General features: G+C 39.5%; 1 protein-coding gene across 1 annotated transcript in view; it reads right to left on the bottom strand.

Moving 5' to 3' along the window:
• SLC4A4 (solute carrier family 4 member 4) overlaps positions 1 to 27,650 on the bottom strand; it is a 309,697-nt gene that overhangs the window by 19,571 nt on the left and 262,476 nt on the right. The window contains exons 17-20 of the mRNA XM_052642087.1: positions 14,143 to 14,256; positions 12,432 to 12,593; positions 2,571 to 2,749; positions 1,340 to 1,412 (exon numbers count right to left, since the gene is read on the bottom strand). Of these exons, the coding sequence (XP_052498047.1) occupies positions 1,340 to 1,412; positions 2,571 to 2,749; positions 12,432 to 12,593; positions 14,143 to 14,256 (528 nt within the window). The remainder of the gene's footprint in view (positions 1 to 1,339; positions 1,413 to 2,570; positions 2,750 to 12,431; positions 12,594 to 14,142; positions 14,257 to 27,650) is intronic.

The raw sequence follows: 27,650 nt of genomic DNA, 5'->3' as shown, positions 1-27,650 counted from the left end.
GCAGTTACTTTTACTTCCCCACACATTACATGAGATACATATTCCTTCACAATTCCAGTCAAAAATTAATTACATGAGTTAATTGATATTGTGGAAAAAAGGGCAAAAGATGAATACTTAAGTATTTTACTGTTTATAAACTTTTGTGCATATTGTATGCATTAATCTAATTATTCCAAAGGTAAAGTCAGTCCTAGCTGTAAGTTGAGATCATATTTCTACTTTCCATGAACTCATCTAGTTGGCAATTGTCATATAAATGTGTGAACTTGAAAGAAATGAAGTTTTGCCTTTCTCTGTACTTCTGTATTGTTTGAGTTCTTTACAAGAATGTACTGTTTCATTACTTGTATAATTAAATAAGTATTTAAAAAACCTTTTTAAAAATTAGAATTGTTTAAAAGCAAACAAAAATTTTCAGAGAAAAATTTGGAAGGACACTGCTAACAGTGGTTATTGACAGCTATTATTAGGTCCATAGGTGATATTCATGCTTTGTACTATAATGCCAAGCATAAGATACAAATTATAAATCACTGGCAAGTATTGTTTCTATGATAAAAAAGAATAAAATATTTGTGTTGCAAAAGAAAACAGGAAACTTCATGACATATATATATATATATATATTACACTTTTTAGTACCATCTCTACTTCTAAATAGGCTTTCATATACAGTTTATATTTATCTGTTAAAGAGACATTCACCCCATCAATCAAACCTGCATATTGACCCTAACTTTCTAAATAATCTATCATTTTTATTCCTCAAAAGTTCATTTCTAAAGTTTTCCAGTTATAAATCAGTAATTTCAGTCTCTCTTTGTGGATATTAGGCCTTGTGATTTGAAGAAAATAGAAGCAGTCAGCAATCATTAAGAATAAGAGAACAATTACAAAATGATCATCCTGAGTCATTCATGTTATCCAGGAGTCTAATGTGGGAAGGGAGGGTATGATTTAAAGACAAGTAAATGGGAAGTGATGGGAAGAAAAGATGTAGAGAGACTAGGAGAGTGAAAAATGCTGGGAGTGGAGTTCAGGTAGTAAGTGAACTATATGAAACTGCCCTAGCCATAGGTCAAAAAATTTGAATAGTGGTAATTTAATATGGTTCAACCAAATTACTACAATAATAATAATAGAAGGAATGAAGGAGTGAGGAGATCAAGATAAAAGGTTTTAAAGTCTTCATTCTACCTGATCCCTGCTTCATTCAGTGTGTTATGCATGTGATAAGAAACTCGTTGATACTTCCTGGAGAATTCTATTCTTCACATATCCAGTTATCTGTCAGTATTCTGAGAAGGAGGACAAGGCGAGTATTTCATATATTTACCTTCAAGATGGGAGCCATAAAGACTGACAGACCAGTCAGAATAAACACAAGGGTTCCAGTGACTCTCTGTTCCCTGAAACCAAATCAAAAGATTACCAATCTACCTCTTGTTTTCATAAACATGCTCTTGTCTTTTCACCTTCAAACAAAAAGACTCTACATTGACCGAATCGATATTTCACAAAGGTGTGGATATCATATGTAATTAACACCTCAAGGACAGCTTATAGACTCAATAGAACTATAAAGTTCTCTTAAAGCTATTGCAGTATGTGATCTGAATTCATCAAGGGAAAAAAGTAACTCTGTTAAATCCTTTGTCTTTTTAGAATCAGGGTTAAAAAATCGCTTGCTCTTGGTCAATCAGTGACTGGCCTATATGAAACCCTTTTTTTTTTTTTAAACAAGTTGTACCATTATATAATTACACCTTCCTTCACAAGAGACAGTTATTACATTGCCCCACATTCTAATTAACAAACAGCTCAGGGAATTTCCCAAATGCAATAAATCCCATCAGTCTCATTTCCAAATCAACAACAACAAAAGCAATTTTTAACAAATATGATTCCCATACAACAACCCCCTCCCCCAGCTCCCAAGAAAGAATCACCCACTGTTGTGGCGTGAGAACTGATGGCCCAGTCATGTGAGCTAGTCACCCGAGCACTTAGGAGCACAGTCTATTGCAAAAAATACACAGTAGAGTATAAAGGTCTCATAAAAGCCCTTCATGGCTACCCAGGTTGAACAGCTGGAGGTCAAGGTTTCTTAGTGCTTATGAGACAGAAAATTAAGTGGAAAAGAAGAATTCCTTTCCTTTCATAGAATCTTGAAAATCATAAGCAGACTCAAGAGTTTTAGAAAGTCTCAACAGAACTGGAAAAATGAAAGGCTTTAGCCTTTAGTTATGATTGTGATATAGTACACACCACAGCTCCAAAATTACCTGCATGTTGAAGAAACTGAATGACCTGTTTGAGTTTTCACTCTGTACCATTTAGCCTTTTGCTAATCAAAGGAAATGTATGTAACTTGAGAAGTGAACTCAAGAAATTGTTGAAGACTCTCCCAAGTGAAAATTTAGTCCTTTCTAGAATAGCAAGTCCAGAATAAATCATTCGTCACCAGTCCTTTCTCCTCCACATTGGCCCATCTCCTTCTGACTGACACATAGATGTGTGGAGTGGCATGGTCTATAGAGCCATTTTTTTTTCCTGATTTAACATACCTCACTCCTAGGAACTTGGGCTGTTCTCCAGGTGCAGAAGTCTCTGTCTCCATCTTCAAACTGTCGATGTGAGCGATGGAGATGACAGTAGCAGCCACATACCACGGAAGGGCCATGAAGGAGCACACCACCATGAGGATGGCCACCCAAAAGAGATCCAGGTGATATCCAGCTCCTTTCTGCAGCAAGAGGTAACAAAGCCATGTGGAGAAAGCACACATACTTCTATCTAGTCATATTTCCAGATGGGAGTAAAGATTACCAAAAGAAACCAATGCACTCTGCTTGGAATACATATCTACCGAAAGGTGAGCTCCTTGAATGAGGCTTCATCTTCCTCATGTTATCCCTCAATAATTAAATGCAAAGCTGTCACATGATATACCTCCTTGAGCTAAAGTCACAGCTTGCTTGTTTATTGCTAATTATCCTCTCTGCATCCAATCACATAATTGGAACAATAGAAATGTACAACTACCTTGAAGAGTTACTGAGATCCTCTAATCAAGTAACTGAGGCAAACTTTCTTGTGGGAGCATAAATGGTAGTGATGGTTATAGAGTAGGAGCTCAATAAATGATGATAGTAGCAATAGTGATACTGATTGTTTTTAACATAAGCACAATAAGCTCCTTAAAAACAGATACAATGCACTCTTTGCTTGACTGTTTAGCAGTATGCTCTTCACTCAGAGCGTACTCAGCACATGTAGACTAGAGATCCGAAAGCAACCTTAAGAAAAGCAACCTTGGCACTTTATGTGGAATCTAAAAAAATGATATAACAACTTATTTACATGACAAAAATAGACTCACAGACATAGAAGACAAATTTATGGTTACCAAAGGAAAAATGGGAGTTGGGAATTAGGAGTTTGGGATTAACATAAACACAGTAATATATATAAAGCAGATAACCAACAGTGGCTGACTGTGTAGCACAACCGATACTGGATCTTAAAAAGCAAAAGATTTGTATGTGTATATATATATATATACACAGATATATATATATCTAAAAATATATAATATGAAAAACTGAATCACTGCTGAACACCCGAAGCTAACACAACATTGTAAATCAACTATACTTCAATTAAAAAATAAGGACAGAAAGTACATAAAAGACCATCTCTCGCCTTTCACAGTACAAGAAAATAATGGTTTAACAACCTATGAAACATTACACTTAAGGTAATTATACCCCCTTAATAAGAATAGGCTGTTTCAAACACTGCCAGAGAGTCACAATAACATTTACTGACTGGAAGAGCAGACGCTGTAACAAAAGGTCTAGCTCTTTTACTCACTAAATAAATATTGTTAAATGTGTCCATGATGTTATTCTATGATTATATTTCTCTGCTCTGTTTGTGAAGAAATCAAATGCCTAACCCCCCTAAGGAGCCTGAGCAAACAGAGCAGTCCATTTTCACAGCATGGGAGCGGCAGCCGCAAAAGCCAGCGTGCGAGCAACCTGAGGGAATGGAGAGGCTGACTGTAAAAAATGAGAGTGGGCTTTACCCTAGGAACCCGGTGACTGCTATCGTTCAGATCCTGTTACATTATTGCAAACACTACTCTCTTCTCACCGAAATGCCAAGATTTTACCCCTGGCTTGCACACATGGGTCTAATCATGTTCTCAGAGCACTCATCACAGGGAAGGGTAACTGACACAAGAAGGAAAAGCTTATTTTTACTTTGTCCAGGTTTAGCGAAGAATGAGAGCCTCCTTGAGAGATAAACAGGGTAATATATATTCATAAAACCAGTTCATTGCAGTACAAAGCGTAAGGGTTTGAACTGGGACTAGTTTAACGTAGGGGAGAGGAGGGCAAGGTAGTGACTAATGAGGTGAATATATGCTACATCTGGGGTTCTCAGTCATTCACTCTGTCAACAAACTCTGACTGCCAACTTATGAACAGACACAGGCTTAGGTGTTGGTGACATATTTGCAAATAAACCAGACAAAAATTCCTGCCCTAGTGGAGTTTCCATTCTACCGAAGGAGACACCGGTAAAGAACATAAACAAGTAATCTATACAATATCTAAAACAGTGGAAAGCACGAAGGAGAACGAAAATTGGATTTGGAGGCTGAATACTGCGGGAAGCCACTGTAGGGTTTTAAAGCAAAGAATGACGACATGACTTGCTTACATTCTAAACGCCATGGCTGCTGTGTTAGGAGCAGACGGGAGAGAACAGGAAGCGTGAAGAGGCTGCTGACATGACCCGTGCAAGCGACTGTCATGGTTAGAATCAGGGTGGCACCAGTGAACAGAGTAAAAGCTGGCTGCATTCTGGCTTTATATTGAGGTGGAACATAGAGGATTTGCAGACTTCTGCCTGCGGGTGTGTCGGCCATTCACAGTCTGGCTTCTATTCACATCAGCAGCCTCATCTCTGACCTCTGTCCTACTTGGACCTTACAGCCACTTTCAACCAATTCCTCAAATATGTCTTACTGATGCCTTTGGCGTCTTTGCCCACACAACATCCCTCCCTAGTAAAGCCTATATTTTTCCCTTGGCTCAGTCCTACTCATTCTTGAATAAGACTTAAATCAGCCTTCAGGAATTTTTTTTTTTCCTGATTGTTTTCCTTTCTCATCCCAGGTGAGATAGGTGAGTTTGGTTAGGTTAGGTCTCTTCCTTGATGGTTCCCTGTTAATTTATGCTTTCCTCTATCATGGCATTCATCATGCTGTTTTGAAATTGGAGGTGTGTTTATTTGTCTTTGATATTTGACCATAAGTAACATGAGGACCTGGACGGCATCCTGAATACCTAAGCAGAGCACAGGACGTATAGTCAATGCTCAACTGAAGTTTATTAAAAAGTGAATGACAAGTAGAATGTGTACATTCTTTTGAGTGGCAAATATAAACTCTTAGTTAGCAATACAAAAAATTAAAACTTACTTGCTGATTGGCAGAAATGTGAACCTTCTGTGGGGGTAAGGGGAAGGCGGACAACATCTGGAAATATCACATAGCTACAAGTTTTATTTAGACTAAATCACTCACGACTATATTAGAAGTACCAACATGGTAACTGATGGGCAGAATCCCCATATCTTGTCACCATGGAAACTGTAATAACCTAAGGATGTGCACACTGACCAGATCAATGGGTCACAAGAATAGTTGTTGCAGAAAAAGTCATGGAGGTGACTACTCCCATGCTTTCTCTCTCTCTTCTTTTAAAGCAAGCCAGCTTTGTACCCTTTTTTTTTAAAGAAAGAAAATTATTTATTTTGGGCTGTGCTGGGTCTTCGTTGCTTTGCATGGGCTTTCTCTAGTTGTGACATGCAGGGGCTAACTCTAGAGTCGCAGTACATGGGCTTCTCATTGCAGTGGCTTGTCTTCTTGAGTGGCCCGGGCTCTAGAGTGTGGGCTCAGTGGCTGTGGCACATGGGCTTAGCTGCCCCTCAGCATATGGCATCTTCCCGGGATCAGGGATCACACCCATGTCTCAACAGGTGGATTCTCGACCACTGAACCACCAGGGAAGCCCGTCCATGGTTTCTTCAACTATTTCAAGTAAAACAAGTCTGAACTAGATATCCTGCAGACTAGTAAAAAGGGGCCACATAATACCAAAGAGGGTGGAATGAAGACTGTAAAAAGTAGAATACAAAGGTACCTGCAAGACCACCAGAACAAATAAAAGTTCTGGGACAAAGTAATTATAGACACATAATTACCCTGCCTCTTGACATCAAAAAGTCTTCTTTCCCTCAACTAGGCTGAGAGTACCTGATGCTCTTAAAAGGAAGGGAGAACCATCAACTTGACCCGAAGGCCCTACCTGGTTTGTTTCCACATTGTTCTCTCTCCCAGCCCAACCCTCCTCCTTCCACTGCAGCCACAGTCTATTTGTCATTCATTCTCAGCAGGTTACCGGCTCTGTAAAGCCTCTTCCTACATAATGAGTCCTGTGCCCTCCTGTGTTCCTCTTACTACCCAGGCTCGCTCAGCTAATCCTACTGATGACGTGTGAGAGCGCAGTGTAAGTGCCGCTACCTTGGAACTCCCAGTACCTCTGGACTGGATCAAACCCTCTCTTACAAACTCTTCAAGCACCCTCCCCTGTCTTTCATACTTATCTGCAATGCTACAATGTGATTGATTATTGAAATTACACATCTCTCCCTCAGGGACAAGACGATCCATGAGGACAGGGACCACGTGCAAAGTTGTTCTCTACTACTGAAACTCCAGCACGTGACACAGAGCCCACCACAGAGTGGACACTAGATAAATGTTCGTTGGATAAATGAATGCATGTTAATTCATCTGTTCAGAGCCACTGTGCTAGATCCTAGAAATATAATTACAGCTCATACACAGTCCTTGTCCTCAAATGGTTTATAACAGAGTAATAAAAGAGCTGGCGAAATCAACAGGCATACCACAGTGCTAAAGGTCTATAGTAAGGGTGAGCTTGCAATACCATGAGAAGGGGAGCACCTTTATTTAACTCAGCTTAAAGTCAGGGATGGTTTACATGGGAGGTGGTATCTAAGTTGAGCCCTAAAACATGAGCCATAACCAGCTGGAAGACAAGACATAGGGAATCAGGGGGAAAACAACAGGCAAATGAGCTGCCATTTTGAGAAAATTAAGTTGAGTCGGTGCTTAGGTGGAGATGGGAAAGGTATAAAATAAGGCTAAAGAAGTTAAGAACTTGCATGTTTTGTTAAAGACTTTGGAAGTTTTAATTATAAGAGCAACGGGAAGCATTTTTGTAAAATGCCATGTGACATCTTCTTACCCCTCATCCCTAGTGCCACTGCCTTCTTCATGTTCCTGGCTTCCTTTACATTCACTCAGCAACCCTCGACCCTCAGGGAAGCTCCAGTAGCCACAGAAACTTCTGCTTTATACTTGTCTCTGACAGTTCACTCTCCTCATAGAGTAATCTCTTTAAAATCTCAGTCATTGCATGGTTCTTCCCTGCCCTAAACCCTTAATGGCTTCTTGGTTCACTTAGAATCTAACACCTAAGCACTGTAAAATTCTCCTATGTCAGTGTTTCTTATATCAGTGTTCTATATGTGTTTCTTACCATAACCATTTTGCCCACCAGGAGACAGGTAGTAATGCCTGGAGATATATTTTTGGTCACAACAACTTGGGAGAAACAGTGTGACTAGCATCTAGTGAATAGAGGCCAGAGATGCTGCTAAATACCCTACGATACACAAGATGGTCACGACCAACAAAGAATGATTCAGAAAGACAATAATGCTGAAGTTGAGACTGTTTGTTCAATGGTGATTTGGCCCCACTCCCACTGACTTTATCTTGAATCACTAATTCCCAGAGGCTCTAGTCACACTAGTTTATTATTTGCTTCCCAATACACCAAGCTCTTCCTCATCCCAGGGCCTTTGCATCTGCTCATATCTTTGCTTAGAAAACTATTTTTTAAATAAACATTCATTGGACACCTATGCTAGATCTTAGGAGATCCAACCAGTCCATTCTGAAGGAGATCAGCCCTGGGGTTTCTTTGGAAGGAATGATGCTAAAGCTGAAACTCCAGTACTTTGGCCACCTCATGCGAAGAGTTGACTCATTGGAAAAGACTCTGATGCTGGGAGGGATTGAGGGCAGGAGGAGAAGGGGACGACCGAGGATGAGATGGCTGGATGGCATCACGGACTCGATGGACGTGAGTCTGAGTGAACTCTGGGAGTTGGTGATGCACAGGGAGGCCTGGCGTGCTGCGATTCATGGGGTCGCAAAGAGTCGGACACGACTGAGTGACTGAGCTGAACTGATGCTAGATCTTGTGTTAGATACAGACAATAAGACAGAATACCTCCCCTTGAAAGGTTTATAGATTATTAGTTGAAGCCAGAGGTGGAAAAAAAGAACTTACTGTTTGTGCAAGATATAAGTACAAGGTCAATTCCAACCTAGCGGTGGATATGAGTAGTGAAGAGGGGAAGTCCATGAAACTCCCCAGGGTAGAGATCATGCCTGAGACACCAGTGTTCTATACATAGCAAGGACTCAGTAAGCTCACAAAAGGTTAAGTCTGTCCTCTAAAGTTTATAAAAGTCTTTATCTTCATGGGTATGAATCCAAAGGATGTTCTGCTTTCTTAAACTGGAGAATATTTTAAGTACAAGGACAGGCATCGAAACTTTCACTTCCTTTGGATACTATATGTACTTTGCCAACATAGAATACCAGTCATTCAGGAGTAAATCCACAAAAATAAAAAACCTCTGAGAGAAAATGACAAGCCCAACAGTGTATTTGGTAGAGAGATGATAACAAAGGGATCAGGGGCGGTACATACACATGAACAGATACAGAATAAACGTTCATGCTAAAAGCCCCCCTGGGTTCAGAGAGCAAGGTGGTTTATGGGGACACTGAGAACCATGACACAGTTTTTCCCACCAAGGGAGGGGACACAGATTTGTACATAAATTATAATGTATTCTAAACTGAGATTCAAAGAGGTCTGAAAAAGACACCCAAGAGTACAGAGTGTTTAAGTGTGTCTAGTGTGAACCCACAAGATCTTCCTGCAGTGATGACATCTAAACAGGGCTTTGACTAATATTAAAATTCTCACATTCCCTATGAGAACCAGAGATGGGTTGGAAGGGTCTCGGTTATTACCTACCTTACACATTGAGTTCAACAACTCTGAGGACTATGCGGCCCCAAATAACAAAAGTCCTCAGTATGTGTTTAGTATATCTACCTTATGGAAATCAGTGTGATGGGCCACAAGAGAGCTGGAAAAAGGACTCAAACATGGTCCTTGCCTTGAAACTGTTTTGGCTCAGAAAAGAAGAAAAGGAAATTATACTAAAAAAACTACTGCGCAAGATATCATGTGACCAGTGTCCAGCATGAATGTGTGTGTTCAGTTTTTCAGTAGTGTCTGACTCCCTATGGACTGACCCCATGGACTATAGCCTGCCAGGCTTCTCTGTCCATTGGATTTCCAAGACAAGAATACTGGAATGGGCTGCCATTGATTCTTTCAGGGAATTTTCCCAACCCAGGGATCAAACTTGCGTCTCCTGCATTGCAGGCAGATTCTTTACCACTGAGAAACCAAGGATGACCAATGCATAGAGTAGTACAAACATAATAAGAACAAAAATAGGTGTAATAGAAATTATATATTGTATATGTGATTATATAAATATAATAGAAATTACAATATGAGTGAAGATTTCACTGACAAGTTTTTATAAGGATGGAGATGATTTTGATAGGTGGTAATCACTGAAGAGTGGAGAGGAAAGTTTGAATAATCAGCAGAAGAAACTGGCAGATTTGATGACAATAATTCATCTGACCAGTACATTTTATAGTATGCGGAATCATTTTAAATTTCAGGTGAGATTGTATCACTTAAATCCCGAGCTAGGGCAAATGGACCTTCTTCAATGGGGAAAGGTTTAGAGGAAATAAAGTGCATAAACATTTAGAACTATAAGACTGACATATAAGAACAAAGTTTTTTTAAAAAGTTCCAGGTTTTGAAATGATGCAAAGGAGGTCAGTCATTAACTCATGGTCAAACCATTAGAATAGTCTAGACATGAGATTAAAGGACTGAATCTAAGGCATGAGAGAAGGAATAGAAAGGAAAAAGCTAAAACAGGGCACCTTTTGTAGTTATCCAAGAAAACACAGTCAAATGAAAGGTTTTACCATAGAGTATATCAGAGAAAATTTATTGCTACAATGATCTAATATCTATTTCTGGATACTGATTCCAAACGATTTTCCCTCCCACGTCCTATCTTTACACTAAAATCACTTTCCTTCTGAGGAGCATCCCTTGCTTTGAGGTCTGAAGCTCAAACTCTCTTTCTGCTTCTGCCAATGACTCAGGGAAAAACCTTGAAGACGTTATGACCTTGCTGAACCTCATTTGCTTTTGAGTGCTCTGCAGGAATAATGTGGAGCATAACTAAGCAAAATGATGGCCACAAAAAGCCAAGTGCCTCGGTGTTCCTCATCAGTACAGAGCTGATCTGCACAATGGAAAGGAGGGTCCCATTCCAAACAGAGCAATCAGCCAGCCAGGGCCACTGGACTCAGAGCCAAAGCAAACACCACCCCGAACATGCTGCTTTTCACATCGCAATGCCTCCATCTCTCTCACTGTTTCAGGTTTCTTTTTTGAATCAATTTCATAGCAGTCAGGTCTCTCTCTCGTTTTGGACAGAATTTTCAATTTTCACATTCCACAGCCTCTTACCAAACAAAATCTGAACCAAACAATATCCAGAGTGAGAAGCCTTCAATTCATGATCATGGTTCCACTGGTATCTTTAGATTTGTGTCAAAACACTGGCACTTATTCCAGAACTATTGTCATTCAAAGGAAAGATTTCAAATAAGCAATTCCAATGGTGATGAAAACATTTTTTAAATATATTCAGCTCCTATTTTAAGAGGTAAATCCTAATATGCCTTGATTTTCCAATGTTTTCTACAGGGAATAGAAGAATAAAAGTTCAAAATTTATCTATCCTAAATTTGCTAAATTCAAAATTCTGCATTTTATTAGTAAGAAAACTTAATGGGCAAAAAGAATAGGCATTTGCCTTCAAGGACACATACCAAATCTGACCAACCAGATCTCAAAAGTAAGAAGATGTTTCCAAATATTTTAGGAATAAAATATATTAGTCAACATCCATTTCTAGCCTTTGAAACTAAACAAAGACCGAAATGCCTCCCAGTATAGAACATCTAAAAATGCTCAGCAAAATACAGAAAATGTCTCATAGAAATCATGGTCTATCTGTCAGAAAGTAACAGAAATACTGGAAACAAAAAATAATGGCAGCAAGATAGAATAAATCTACCACATCAGTAAACCCAAGAGCTTGAGCCTGCCCTGTAACACTGGGCTAATCCTTGGGGAGCTCAGGCATGAGTTAGAATGACTGAATCCTAGGGAATGAACACCAATTCTAAGGACACATGAGAGGAAGGGTATAGATGGGAGACATCCCCTGAAATAAAACTAGGATACTCTAAACATAGTGTAGCCATTTGGTCAACTAGGAAAAAAAACAAAACACCCCCCCAGAGAGAGAGACAGTGAAGATACATACTTCTTTTTGCCTTGCCACTAGATATAATGCCATTACAAAAAATCTCTAAAGATATTCCTAACCATAAAACTACAACTGAGTTTGGGGCTGGAATTCCCATTACCTTTACAGTTTGGAAAACTTTAAGCCTAAAACACAGTGTGACGTGATCCTAGCCTTCCGTGAATTAGTCTTACCACCACCCTGTCAAAAATATATCGATGGATATAAAGTATGAACACTATATCCATCAAGTGTCTAAGCAATCAACAATATCTTCTTTGCCACATATTGTCCTGCAACGTAACATTATCATCCCTCCATCAAACAGCCGAGTCCATCCGCACCTCCTTGAACGGAGGATGACACTGTGACTATTTTGACCAATTGACTCTGGCAAAGGTTGAAGAAAACCCACACTTTTATTTCAACAGGTTTTTAGAAAAAGCATTTGTCTTTGCCTTCATTAAGGACAGTTACCAAGTTAAAATCAGAAGGATAACAGTGGCTTAGTGGTAAACAGTTAATGTTGCCCTCTCCGGTGGTGAAGAAAACATGATTTGAAACAATCTTTTCCAGGATTAAATAAGGTCTTCCAAAAGTAGTACACTGAGGAAGTGTGTCCACACAGGGTGATCTATGACACTGTCAAGTCTTAAATAACATGCCAATTAAACTATCTTGCTTTTGAAGTAATTGGTATTTTTATGTAGTACTTACAAAGAAAGGAGAAGGCAATGATAGCTGTTGTTACGAACATTTACCTTGAGTTTGTGTTCCTTCCTGTTTACAATCACAGCTGTGATTTGCTGGTCCATGAAAATCAGGATGGTGACCAGCAAAGCAGGTATGGCAGCTGCAAGGTACACCCACCAGGGGTTTCCACCAAACGGTGCAACAAACCAGCCTCGGTTTGGACTCGTTGGCTTGAAGAAGAGAGAAGACATTATTTGAAACAATATTAATACATACTCCATGATGAAAAATAAGTGGGGAAGACAGTTTTCTATTTGGAGAGTCAACATGTTAAAAAACAGAAACAGTTTTACTGATAGGTTAGACAAAGATTATTCACCAAAAACTTCCTACAGGAGGTTATTTTTAAGGCAATGTTTTAAATGAAGGAAAACTAAGAATATAGGGTGATGGAAAAGAAGTAAATGTCATTTTGCATGTTCAGGATGATCAAAGTAAGACTCAGGAGGGAAGAAAGTGATTTAAGGGACAGCCATATGAAAAACCCAAATGCAATATTCATTAATGAGGGAGGCAAGAAACTACAAAGTCACCTTGAATTTTGTCGATAAGTTTTAGCAACTGCACTGAAGTTATGTCTACTACTGCCAAATTGAAATGGTTTCATAATTAATACATTAAAAGCTACAAATATTTAATGTTATATTAAATATTTCTTATTTTCCTATTCTTTTCCAAATTTTAAATAAACTAAAATAGAATCCTATCTATGAATTATTTTCTCCACATTTACTATTGAGAAATCCTCACTTCTCCTAAAGATATTTCTGTTTCACTTTGCTCGTAACTCCATCACTGAACCTATACACATTTTACTACATTTACCAGGCTGTGAGGTTAGAAAGAAAGGAACTCTGCCTTGCTCTTCAATGTATTTCAAATCCCCAGCACAGGGCTTGACTTAAAGCAAACATTCAATAAATGCTGACTTAAACAACTGAATAAATGAGAACTTATCTTTGTTAATGTCAGAGAAAATGCAAAAAAAAAATTTGTTTGCTATAACACTGATATTCCTTTCTCATTAGGTAGTCATGAAGCTAAAACTGCTGTTAGTTTAATTTTTCTTAGCAAATATATGGTTGTCAGGGATGAAGAGAAAGATTAGGGGTATTCTAGAAAATAAGTGAAAGACTTAAAATGGAAAATTTAGACAGGGATATTCAAGAATGACTGAAATGTAAATTTTACCCACTAGGTCTTCACATACCATCAGGTTTATAAAATGAATAATTCTCATAACTTCTAATAATTAAAACTCACATTACATAGAAACATGTGTGTTATAGCAAGTTGTTTGGTAGCAGGAAAACAGCACTGAATTAGTAACGTAACCTTGGATAGTTTATTTAATTTGTATAAGCTTCAATCTCAACTTCACAAAATCAGGATGATAATAGTTACATTACATCCTAGAAATATATGCATCAAGGTTACAAGTTGTTTGAAAATGTTTTGGATGTTTTAAATACTCTAAATAGATAAAACAGATTTCATAATGTATGTATTTTCAATCAAAATCAGTATAATGTGAACCTTGCATTTAGTTCTAGTCAGGCATTTAATTTTAGTGAAAAAATAGACAAAATGTATAGCAAGAGACCATTTATAACATAAAGAAATGGGTAACTATACAAAACTAACACAGAGATAAGACAAAATAGAATTAGGGAAAGGAAACAAAATCAGGGAATGACCAAAAGACGGAAATTCACCTACCTTGAACTCACTTGGCACAATTAGTTTTGGAGTGTCCACACCTACTAGAGCATCTATTACACAAAAGATGAGAATGGACAAGATAATGGCGAAGTCACTGATGAGCTTTCTTGCCTGGGAAGAGAAAAAAGAAACAGGAACCTTTAAGCATTGGATATATGTATGTCATATATATATATATGTCTCTGTTTGAAGTGAATGAAGAATTCTGTTATTTGCTAACAGTTTCTAGTAACAGCTTTATCAACAAATTAAAGGAGGTGTCATACTGCAGGGAGATTATTATTATTTTTTTAAGTTGCTTTTGCATCCCTTTCTTTTTAGGCCAGAAATAATCTAATTGCACCAAGCAGGTGTGTGTGCTGTATGTGTGTGCATGTGTGTGTGTTTAGATAAAGGAAGGGAATCAAAGAAAATATATCTTTGAAGTACTGTACCCTCTTCCTGTATGCCACAGAAAGGAGAGCTGGATAAGGATGAAATTTCAAGACATGTTATAAAAATCTGCACAGAGACATAGAATTCTTTTTACTGTTTGGGAGGTAGTATTGTCTAAATGTACTGGAGAAGGAACTGGCAAATCATTCCAGTATTCTTGCCTGGAAAATCCCGTGGACAGAGGACCTTGGTGGGCTATAATCCAAGAGGTAACAAAGAGCTGGACATGACTGAGTGACTAAATAACAACAATGATGAGTACAGAGCAAGATAAATTTCACAAGGTAACCTGAAAACTCCAAGAACTTGGCAGGGAAGGGGTTACAGTTTCAGGCTAACGAATAGGACTGAAGACCTCAGAGAAACAAAAAGTGATGGAAGACAGAAATGTGATGGCTTCACTAAATTGGCCAAAGAAAGAATTTTTCACTCTAGGCTAGTGCTTAAAATTTCCTGCATGTGGAGTCTCTCTCTCTCCACTACTTCTTAACTGTGGTTACCATTAGCTTACAGCCTTTAAACTTCCTAAGTACCGGCCTCTGGCTAGGACAAGGGCTGGGCTTTGTGGGATGTGCATTAAACTCAAGTCTTTGCCGTGGAGCGGGTGCAGAATGGCCATATCTGATTCAGCAGGGGAGCATGGGACCATTGAGTTGATTGTCAGGGCCTCTGCAGTGACTAGTGGCACTGACAATGGCCTACAAGCATTACTGGAGCACAGACAGCTGAGTTTCCCAGTAAGGTATGTATTCACGGTAGTACATAATTTGATCATTCAACAGAAATTTACTTAGCACATTCAGCTCTCTGTATTCACAACTTCTGTTTCCATGAAAATGAAGGACCCACTCAACCTAATACTTTGCTTGATGCCAGGGATACAAGTGAACAAAACAGATACAATCCGTGTCTTCATGAAGCTCACAGTCAAGTCATAGTTGAGGAAGCCTGCTCCTAAACAAAATCAGGATTGATTCAGCAGTGGTCACATTATCTCAGGGTGAGCAGTCAGCTTTCTGACACTGCTAGATGAAGAGAGATCAGTGATGGGACTTAGTGGCTGCACAGTTCTTAGGACAGATGGTCTTTTGAAAGAGGAGTATGACTACGGCAAGCAGGTATTCAAGAGAAACTAAAGTGGAGAATGGAATTACTTGGCAATGTGGGTGTGAAGGACATGTTGTAGTTGTTCAGTCGCTCAGTTGTGTCTGACTCTTCGCGACCCCATGGACGGCAGCACGCCAGGCTTCCCTGTCCTCCACTTTCTCGCAGAGTTTGCTAAAGTTCATGCTATCTAATCATCTCATCCTCTGCCGCCCCTTTCTCCTTTTGCCTTCAATGAAGGCAGAGTTATGCTCAATTCTTGACTGTGACTGGGTGCCAGGAGCCTCGAGGACTCACTAGCAGCGGGATCAAAGACGACCCTTTGGACCAGGAGTTCCTTTCCCTCTTGGAAGACTGGTCTAGCTTTCTGGAGAAGTCCACACAGAGGAGCAGAGAGCCAGCTATGAGACTTTAGGGACAATTTAACACCAATCGCATACAATAATACAAGCACAAATAGATGGCAGGGATCAATTTGGGGAGCATATGGTATAGTAGTTAGAAACTCAGTTTTTATAATCAGATTGTCTGGCTTGGAACTCCAGCATCATTATTTCCTAGTTGTAAATACTTATCCTTTCTTAGCTTTAATTACTCCAACCACAAAATGTAGCCAAAGTAATCCTTATGACTTCATCAGTTTGTTATAAGAATTAAATAGGATAAGCCATGAAAGTGCTTAGCATAACACCTGCAACACCATAAACTTTCCTAATATACATTAACTCGGGTTATTTCAAGTTCCACAAAGTCTTTTTGGCTGCAGAAACCACTGGAATAACTCAAAAATCTACTGTCAGGAGGTCTTTGAAAGGAATGTTGAATTCCAAGAAACAAGAAATAAAAGCCCGGTAATAATATGAAACTGCCATGCAGAGCTCATTTTGGTTGGAAATATCTGGAATTGCTGCAGAAAAAAGAATGTTTCCAGGGGCTCAATATTGGAAGAAACACCCATTTCTTTAGTTTGTGCGAGTTAAGTTTTGACACAGGCAATTCGGGACAGTCTGGCAAGTGATGGTTATTGTGAAGCAGGTTTAATATCAAGATGTTACAACTGCTCTGGTCCAGTAGGTTGTGAATCACTGAAGACCAGAGGTCACTGCAAAGGCAAAACAAGAGTTCTCTCTTCTTTATCACCCTCCCAATCCTTACTTAGCAAGTCCAAGTTTTTGACAACTCCAATATCCTAGAAATTGCTCCAAAAGAGGGTAATGGCTATTAAAAAGTCAGTGTTTCTCCTCACCTCAGCCCCCACCCCCATAAACAGGAGGAGGGAAGCAGAGGCTAGCAAATGAATCCAATCTTCCATTTCTTGGTGGCCCGCACCTCTGGCCCTTCTAGGAGAAAGACCTGCCTGACTGAAATCACTACCAAGTACCGGAGAAATGTAGCTTCTTTACTTAGGAGAGGAGCCATTCTCAGCCTTCCACACATGAGCACCAAAGCCCTAAAACTGCTCTTTCAGTAGTTTTCTCCATCTTCATTAACGGCGATTTCCCCCCGCCTCTATTGCTTAGGCCAAAAACTTTGGACCATCCGAACAACTCTTCTCTTCCTCTCACATCCTACACCTAACAGGTCAGCCAATTACCTTCAAAGATCCTGTCTCTTCTCATCACCTCCATTGCTATTCCCACCCTTAACCACTATCTCATATGGTTCCTGCATCCCATCTTCCTGTCTCTCCACTCTCCTCCTTCAGAACATTGCCAAGGTATTACCCAGGATAATTATACAAAAATTTAGGTCAGATAATATGGAAGGTGGAATAATGCCTCAGTAAAGATGCCTAATTCCTTGACTCTGTGAATATGTAATGTAACATGGCTAGGGAGAATTCGAGTTGCAGGTAGAAATTAAGGGTACTAATCAGATGACCTTGTGATTGGGGAAACTAGGATTATTCCAGTGGGTCCAGAGTAATCACGGTAATTCCCATTAACTGAAAGAGGGCGCAGGAGAATCTATGTCAGAGAGTGATGCAGCATGAGAAAGACTGGACTGATCACTGCTGGCTTTGAAGATGGAGGGAAGGGGCCAAGAGCCAAGGAATGTGGGTAGCCTCTAGAAGCTGGAAAAGGCAGGGAAACAGTCTCCCCCAAAACCTTCAGAAAGAACAGTCTTGCCAACACCTTGATTTTAGCCACTGAGACACATTTCAGATTTCTGACCACCTGATCTCAAGACAATAAATGTGTTTCTAACACTATGTTTGTCGTTATTTGATATAGCAGCCATGGGAAAATAATATAAATAAACAGATAATTTATCTTAGTTTAATCATTAGTTTCACAAATTTATATATTATATATAAATTTGTAAGACCCCTTGGCAATGGCGTTCTTGTCAAGTGTGGCAATATTACTACATGTATCATTGTTCTTCAGTCTCTGAATCATGTCTGATTTCTTTTGCAACACCACTGACTGTAGCCCACCAGGCTCCTCTGTCCACGAGATTTCCCAGGTAAGAATACTGGAGTGGGTTGCCATTTCCTCCTGCAGGGGATCTTCCTGATCTGGGGATTGAACTTGCGTCTCCTGCATTAGCAGGCGGATTCTGTACCTTTGAGCAACCAGGAAAGCCCATATTATGTGTGTAACAGTACCTAAGAAGTCAAATGCTAATAATTCAGGATTACATTTCTTAAAATGTATGGGGAAAGAAAAGGTACTCTATTCATAATATTGCTTAACTCCATTAAAAATCACAGCCAGGGTGATATGCTCTGTACAATATACTGGCTTCTATTTCCCCTTCCTTCCCGTTAAATTGTACAATACTGTTCAGGAACAGCAGAAACCACCCCTGGAGGGTGTTTATTGTAAGACATTCATTTCTAAGATATTGGATCTAATTTAAACTTCATAGTCAAGGAAATTGATTTTTCCCTGGCCACTTTTGTATTCAACTCTAAATCCTCTAATTAGAGAAGGTAGGTAGGGGTGCTATTTTAGCAGGCTCTTCTTATCCTATACTAAAATTAACCTTTAATTTGAATGAGGCAAAACCAACAGCAGAAACTAAAAAAACAAGCATTAAAAATGCCCTAAAAATGTCAAGCACTGAGTACATCCAGTTTACTAGATATATTCTAAGACTCGAATACAAGAGCGTGGCATCTGACTTTAAGGAATAAGAATCACCCTCTTTGGGCTTTTCTCACATTTTCCAAACATATTTAGCAAAAGAAACATGGATGGATTTCCTTTCATTTTTAGTTTATTTTATCCTCCCTTTTCATCAAACTTGATCTCCTTAAAAAACACCAAAATAGTACTCTTTTATATAAAGAAAGAAATCAAATTAGAAACCCATAGTTCCTAATTTCCTACAAGCTATTATTGATAATGATTAGAAGTGCCAAAGTTTTCATGAGAAAACTGTTCCTACAAGATTTCATGCTAACCCTGTGGATTCAGAGGCCTCAAATTTAGCTTGGACAAACATCATAACTAATCGGTCTATCCAGTCAAATGCTCTAAGTCCCTAAGTCTCTCCAGGCTCAAACTTCAACATCCTAGGAGTATAAACTATTACAATCTAAGTGAAACACAAGTTGACTTATATATCAAGGACTAACGATAAAAAAACTTTTTGCTCTTTTTTGAATGGTACACAGATGTGCTATGACATATAATAATTCCTCCACTCATGAATGGTGAAAGCAAAGCATATTTCAGCGAAGACTCTTTTATATCAGAATAGTTTGAGGTTTTTTTAATTTACCATTTTAGCCATCTCATGGGAAGAGTTGACTCATTGGAAAAGACTCTGATGCTGGGAGGGATTGGGGGCAGGAGGAGAAGGGGACGACAGAGGATGAGATGGCTGGATGGCATCACTGACTCGATGGACATGAGTCTGAGTGAACTCCGGGAGATGGTGATGGCAGGGAGGCCTGGCGTGCTGCGATTCATGGGGTTGCAAAAAGTTGGACACGACTGAGCAACTGAACTGAACTGAATTATAAAAATGAAAAGAAAAATATTTCCGTCCTCTTCAGACTTACAAAATATCCCAATGAATCTAATAAAAAGCAACCTGGCTTAAATATTTAAACTACCAAAGCAAAGAAGAAATTAAGTGGATGGGAAGGAAAATTCAAATAACCATACGCTGTTCTCTTGTTCTTGGGCAAAAACAACCTAATAAATCTATTATACACATACTCTTCATGAAGGATGATACTATATTAATTATTAAGAGAGTCATAATTGTTGAGACACCAACAGTGAGAAGCTAGTTAATTTACAGGGATAAAAAATGAATTGGGTTCCTCAGAAGCCCCAGAGGGTATTTGGTTTTCACTTTGCGAGGATGCAGCTGCTCCCAAATTAACTGGGGGAGAGGCTGTGAGCCTGCAGAGTGGTTCTCAAAGGATGGAGCTGTTAAAAAGAGACAAGCACAGCAGCAGGCACCCGGTGGGTCCTCAGTAAATGTTAATTCATGATATCAATTCTTCTCATGATTGCAGTGCATGGAAAATGCTAAACAATACTGTAAAAAAAGCATTTATTCTAGATGGGAAAAAAAAGTATGTCAGAAAAATACGTGCCTTTTGGCAGTCATGAAAAGGCAGAAAATATCATAAAAAAATATAAAATTTGATCCCCTCAATTAGAATTAGAATTTGGGCTTCCCAAGTGGCACAGTTGGTAAAGAATCTACCTGCGAATGCAGGAAATACCAGAGACTCCACGTTTGATCCCTGGGTCAGGAAGATTCCCTGAAGGAGGAAATGGCAACCCACTCCCGTATTCTTGCCTGGAAAATTCCATGGACAGAAGAGCCTAGTGGGCTACCGTCCGAGTCAGACAAGGCTGAGAGTGAGCACACACACACACACATAGTTAGAGTTCACTAAAAGGAAAGTCTGATTTAGACTCCAGGATTTCTATGTCATAAGCTCCAGAGTCAGAGAGATTCAGGGAACTAAGAGGGGAACTGGATTGTGTTATTTATCTAGGAGGGCCTCAGAGCCTACCAGTGAAAGTCTACCAGAAAGAGATTGTTTTCCCAAGCAGGGGCAGAGGGGAGTGGGCCTAAGAAAGTGGTTTAGCGGGGAAGTTAAGGAGACTTCAGCAGTCACAGCCTCTTCCTCCATTCTGCCTCAAACTGAGCAGAAGAAAAAGACCCATATGACTGAGTGCCAGACCCAACTAAGTAAATCACCTGCAAAATACTATGTCCCAGTCTGGTCACTATATTCTAAGTTGAAACTGAAAATTTGGAACTGACTCAGAGAAGGATGACCAGTAGAATAGGAGTCCAGAAAACATACCACAAAAAAAAAATGATGAGAGACCTCAAGAAGTTGTAGTGAGTAAACTACCTTCACACATGTGAAATCAGTCACAGAAAAGAAAGACTACACTTGTTCTGTGTAGCTTCAGAAAGCGAGGGCAGACCCCGAGGACAGAGGCCATGGAAAGGTTGATTCGTGTTTCTATCAGGAATGCCTTGGAGATGTGAGGTTCCCTGAGAGTCATTCAAGCAGCCCACAAATGAGCACTTGTCAGGAATGAAGAGGCAACGTTGGGCTTGATGCTATTCAAAGCCCTAACACTAATATCCGATGATTAAGACTCAGTTATCAAAACTTCTTGACCCTCTAATAGGGCCATCTTGGCTATATCTCCTCTCCCTCAAACCATGATAATGGTTTCAGGGCTTTAAAAGAAGGTGGTTCTATAATTTAATATTAAGGAACAAAAAATCAACATCTTAAACGAATAGTTAATAAGTCATATGTATAAATTAAGGGCTTTCCTGGTGGCACTAGTGGTACAGAATCCGCCTGCCTATGCAGGAGACATGAGAGGCTCGGGTTTGATCCCTGGGTCAGGAAGATCCCCTGGAGAAAGAAATGGCAACCCACTCCAGTATTCTTGCCTGGAGAATCCCATGGACAGAGGAGCCTGGCAGGCTGCAGTCCATAGGGTCACAAAGAGTCAGACATGACTGAAGCAACTTCACGCATGTATAAATCAAACAATCTAGAAATGGCACAGGAGACCATTTTGTATTAATGGATAGATTTCAATGCTGGGGACTTTTCTGTGATGGATAAGTAAGTTGATAGTGCTTCTGACCCACAAGGTACCACAGCCAAAAAGGCTGCTTCTTTCCACAGATTACCTCTATGCAATCATTAAAACCTCTCACATCACATAGCAAAATGGACTTTGCAAAAAGCAGACGAACAAACAAACAAAAACTCTCAGTAAACACTCCAGTCAATCAATGCTCCCAATATTTTCTTTTTCCTTTGGGTTTTTCTCAATTTAGGCTAACTGTAATTTTTGTCATATGTCCAAAATCTTTGTTGAATATTGAACAGATTGGGTTGCATTTAAAACCAAATATCCCTTTGTCATTCTAAAGGGAAAAATATGAAAACCAGTTTTGGATTAAAAACAAATTTGACTTTAAAAATTATTGTTCTTGCTACAAAATAACACAAGAATTTGAAAATCTGATTCCCCTTCAACGAGAGCAAAGCCATTTTTTAAATGAGTTTCCATGGCAGGATGTGGTCTGATAGTTCTACAAGAACTAGCCAAATTATCACCTAGTGTTATTAACACTAGAATGTGATAAAGAGTACAGGCCCATTATTCCTTCCTCATATTTGGACACATTATTTATTTCAGTTTGATAGTTTTTACTATTCACCAAGAAAGCTTCTGAGAGAAAAAGAAAATGTAGGGATGACATCTGATTCTTGTAAAGAGCTGTTTATTAACTAAATACAGCCAACATTAATAGAATTGTTATAGCCCCAAATGACAAGAATCAAGGTTCCAAAAATATAGCTAATTGTGGAATCCAGACTGTTCTACATGGATTAAAAACTAAGTATGTCACCTAAAAAACATGCTCATTATGTTTTCATTCAAATTCCTGAAGCCCTACACTTGTTTCTCATCCATAAAGCCAATACCTCAAAGACCACCATCAATTTATTTAGGTCACATAAAGTCACCAAAGTGTGATCCCACTGTAAGTATGAATGGGGCAAAAGATTAAATTAAATCATCTCATTTAAAAATGCAAAAACTGAACCTATTCAACAAATATATATTAAGTTCCTACTATATTCCAAACCTAGACAGCATATTAAAAAGCAGAGATATTACTTTGCCAACAAAGGTCCGTCTAGTCAAGGCTATGGTTTTTCCAATGGTCATGTATGGATGTGAGAGTTGGACTGTGAAGAAAGCTGAGTGCCAAAGAATTGATGCTTTGGAACTGTGCTGCTGGAGAAGACTCTTGTGAGTCCCTTGGACTGCAAGGAGATCCAACCAGTCCATCCTAAAGGAGATCAGTCCTGGGTGTTCACTGGAAGGACTGATGCTGAAACTGAAACTCCAGTACTTTGGCCACCTCATGTGAAGAGTTGACTCATTGGAAAAGACCCTGATGCTGGGAGGGATTGAGGGCAGGAGGAGAAGGGGACGACAGAGGATGAGATGGCTGGATGGCATCACTCCCAGAGTTCATGATGGACAGGGAGGCCTGGAGTGCTGCGATTCATGGGGTCGCAAAGAGTCGGACACGACTGAGTGACTGAACTGAACTGAACTGATATTCCAAACCCACAAATTACTTGTCTTTGTATCCTTATCATCTAGTATTATATCAACCACACAGAGCCAAAACAATTTTTTCAATACTGAATGAATATATTAACTATAGGATATAGAATACCTTTTTAAAAAAGAAGGATCTCAAATAACATTCTGCTCAAATATCATCTAAATAAAGCAAAGAAATTGTCAAAGCTATTAACAGTACTTGGAAGTTACAGATTTTCTCTATTTAAATGACAATAACAACCAGGAGGATATTAAAGAATCTCATCATTATATCAATGCAAGGAAGCATTAACACCATTGCTTATTCTAAGAGGAAATTAAGTAGATCCTTGAGAAAAACACTTTCATGCCAATTACATATATCAGCCAGCCAAACTGCATCTGACTATGCCAAAGTACCAATTCAGTTCAGTTCAGTTGCTCAGTTGTGTCCAACTCTTTGGGACCCCATGAATTGCAGCATGCCAGGCCTCCCTGTCCATCACCAACTCCCAGAGTTCACTGAGACTCATGTCCATCGAGTCGGTGATCCCATCCAGCCATCTATAATTCTGCCTAATTCAGAGGCTCTATAGATTTAAGAGTTCTAATCACAATCCTGCTCTATCTTTAAGCTGACTGCTTTCATTTTGCCACCATATGTTGCAGAGATGGCATCTATGCTCCATGAGTAGCATCACTGGTTGGTAGTGGACTCTGGAAGAACATTTCCTGTTAAAGCCCCAAGGCATCTGCTAGGATCACCGATTATGCTGCGATGCTCCTTCAGGAAGTTTTGATGACAAAATATTGGTAAAAGGCTTGAGGCTGATATAACAGAACAGGAAATGTATGGGACAACAGACCACTGTACCCCTCCTAAAGGGATGGGAAGCACAGGGGGCAGTCAGGGGGTGGGTACTGCTACTCTACCATATTCCACTGAGCATCTGGAAGTATCTGACAGATTAAATTCCTGGGACTTGCCTGGCAGCCCACTGGTTAAGTCTTCGCCTTTCAATGCAGGTGATATGGGTTTGATCCCTGATCAGGGAGCTAGGATTCCACATGACTCATGGCCAAAAAACCAAAACATAAAACAGAAGCAATACTGTAATAAATTCAATAAAGATTTTTAAAAGGGTCCACATCAAAAATAAGAAAAAATCCTGATGGACTATTTATTAGTTAGCAAAAGACTATTAGTTAACAAAGACTATTAGTTAGCAAAATTCCTGATGGACTGTTAGTTAGCAAACGCAAACTGTTTCATCTTAAGTGCTCAAACTGATGGACTGCCAGTGGCTGGCTTCATGAGGGAAGGTGAGAGTGGATAATCAACCCTGATGTGGGCAAAGACAATGAGAGAGACTGAACTGGGGGACAGAGGCATACATGTAAGTGAAAGTGAAAGTGTTAGTCACTCAGTAGTATCTGACTCTTTGCAACCCCATGGACTGTAGCCTGCCAAGGCTCCTCTGTCCATGGCACTCTCCAGGCAAGAATACTGGAGTAAATAGCCATTCCCTTCTCCAGGGGATCTTCCCGACCCAAGGATCAAACCCAGGTCTCCTGCACTGCACACAGATTCTTTATCATCTGAACCATCAGGGAAGCTCATGTAAAGGAGAGCTATTACAGCAGGATAATCAAATGGAGATGAGTTTAACTTGATAAAGAAAATCCTAGAAAGGTAAATATGATGGATATCATTTTTGTCATATCAGATCCTTTTCTACTCTTTTCTACCAAGCTCACTGCCTTGGGAAGCTGACCTATGTGGTCTACGATAGGCTCCCTTGCTCTCCAGATTTCAGAAGATTTCAGCCCAGACAGGCTATTGGGGGAAGAGAGAGATCAGATTATTGATTCCCATAGCTATATCCCTTTGAGGTCGACTCAGGCTGGCTAAATTCCTCAAGCCAAAGGAGGTCACGGGGCCCCTCTGGAAAGCTCTACCACTCTCTCTTCTCCCGGGTTTTAGCAACCACTCCCATTCCACATCCTTTGAGTCAGGGATCATAACAATTCCACTGTTGTTATCATTAGACATTAAATGCTCCCTTGTAGTTTCCCTCAACCTAATGTCACCTTTGTACATCACACTTTCATTAAGCCCCTCAGACCATCCTAATCTGAGTGTATAATTTTGATTTGCTAGATGACAACTGTGGATCATCCACAGACAGAGGCTGGCAGCAGCTGCAAGGCAGACCTGGCCTAAAAATGGAGATAATAATGGACTCTGGGGAATCTGTACTTCCTTTTCACTGCTATAAGCACAAATTAAACATAGAGAATTTTATTTTAGGAGATGGAATCAGAAAACTCTCTTTAAGATTATAGAATATTAGAGTTTAAAGGATATTAACTGCCATCTAGCTGGGCTCTCCTGTTATGGGTGTGGACTAAAGTCCACAGTCAGCTATCAAAGGGTGCACTGTTAGTTACTGGCAGAGCTGGCCTTCGCATCCACAGCTTCTGGGTTCCTGCATATGTGCTCTTTCCTTAAATTGCAGCATTGACCTCTACTTGACTGGGCTCCACTAGCCAACAAGAATTGAGGGCCTAGCCTGCATCCAATCTGTTGCTAACTTATGTGAGGAATAAAACAGAAGTGTAAGAGTTTCCCAGCAATTCTCAATCTTGATCGACTAACAAGTCATACAAACATTTAGAAACAGAAGTACAAAAAGAGAGGGATGGCTGTGTGAATTAAAGGAGAATTGGACACTTTGTATGGCAAGGGCACTGCCATCCAGGATTAGCATTTTGCAATTTTAGAGGTTCCACTTAAACTGTCGGTGAGAGTGAGGAAGTAGTAACAGTTAGGCTTGAGTACTAGCACAGTAATCACATTTAAGCATATAAGTTTTAACTGTAGAATATAAAATACAAGTATGTACTATGCTAAGTCAAGTCAGTTGTGTCCCAACTCTTTGCAACCTTATGGACTCTAGGCTGCCAGGATTCTCTGTCCTTGGGATTTTCCAGGCAAGGATACTGGAGTGGGTTGTCATGCTCTCCTTCAGGAGATCTTCCTGACCCAGGGATAGAACTCATGTCTCCTGCAGGTGGGTTCTTTACCACTAACGCTACCTGTGAAGCCCAAAATACAAGTATATGAATCTATAAACATATTTGCTCCTACTTACAGAGATCATACTTCTAAATGAAAACATATTTTGGCAGATGAGAGGAAAAAAAGATGTTCTTATAATTTATGTATGTATGTATGATTAGTTAGCTATAACTGTGAAGTGGGTAGGGGAGGGAGGTGATAGTGTGAAAGCCTACGCACTTGAACATTTCTCCTTGGAAATCAAATATATGTCTTCCTACCAGTTTATTTTATAATTTGGTGTAAGCAGCTGTAAACAAAGTTGAGAACCTTCTCAACAGGAATTGTAACTAGATTGCCTTCACTATTTTATTTTCACATATTCAATATTTTCCCAACTTTTCTCAACAGTGTTTATCAAGGTCTGAGAAACTACCTGCTTGGGCTCTTTTAAGGAGAAATTTCTTTAAGTCCAAAGAGCTATTATCGATTTTGGAATTTGCAGGGAAAAAAACGGTGATGTTTACATAAATAGTTAAAATGATCACTATTCATCTTAAGGTTGAAATTATTTTGCTAATTACGATTCACAAGTGCTTTGCAAATTCTTTTCACACTATGGCAAATGAGAGCAATAAAAAGGGTGATGATTCCCAAAGTGTGAGCCAAAAAAAAAAGATGTCCCATAAATTAATAATTAAGGAAAAATCTCAATAGAGAAGAAAAAATCATCTTCAAAGACCTTTACCCAGGAAACTGTTCTACACATAACAAACCACTGAAGAGGTGGATCGAGTAAGCACATTTCCCAGGATGGGAACTGGTGTTACAAGCTCAGAGTCTCAAGGACAAGCACTTAACCTGAATGTGTGAAGCAGACAAGTCTTAGACAATAGAGAGGAGGAGGAGTGAGAACAATTAATCACCTGCAAAGGACAGTTTCCACCTATGCCCTCAAGTGTGTGTGTGTGTGTGTGTGTGTGTGTTTACAAACTATGGGCTAAACAAAGAATGGACAAGGGTTGAATTCTGCCTAAGGACCACCACTTAGTGATGCCCTTTCAAGGCAGACAAAGTTGAACACTTCTTGCTACACTTCCCTTTGAGGAAATTTTTCATCCTTTGGGCCAGCTAGTTCAGAACATTTCTAATGAAATCTGCAGACCACAGTAACCTGCTGTGATCTGAATGCTGTCCTTCCAAAATCCATATGTTGGAATCTAATCCATGAAGACGATGATATTAAAAGGTGGGGCCTTCGGAAGAGCATGAGGATGGAGCCTTTGGGATGGCATTAGTGTTCCTATAAAGAACACCCCACA

Source organism: Budorcas taxicolor, chromosome 6, assembly GCF_023091745.1.
Source record: "Budorcas taxicolor isolate Tak-1 chromosome 6, Takin1.1, whole genome shotgun sequence".
NCBI classification, from domain to species: Eukaryota; Metazoa; Chordata; class Mammalia; order Artiodactyla; family Bovidae; genus Budorcas; species Budorcas taxicolor.
The sequence above is the reverse complement of the archived record's forward strand: the minus strand, read 5'-3'. Positions and strand labels throughout refer to the sequence as shown.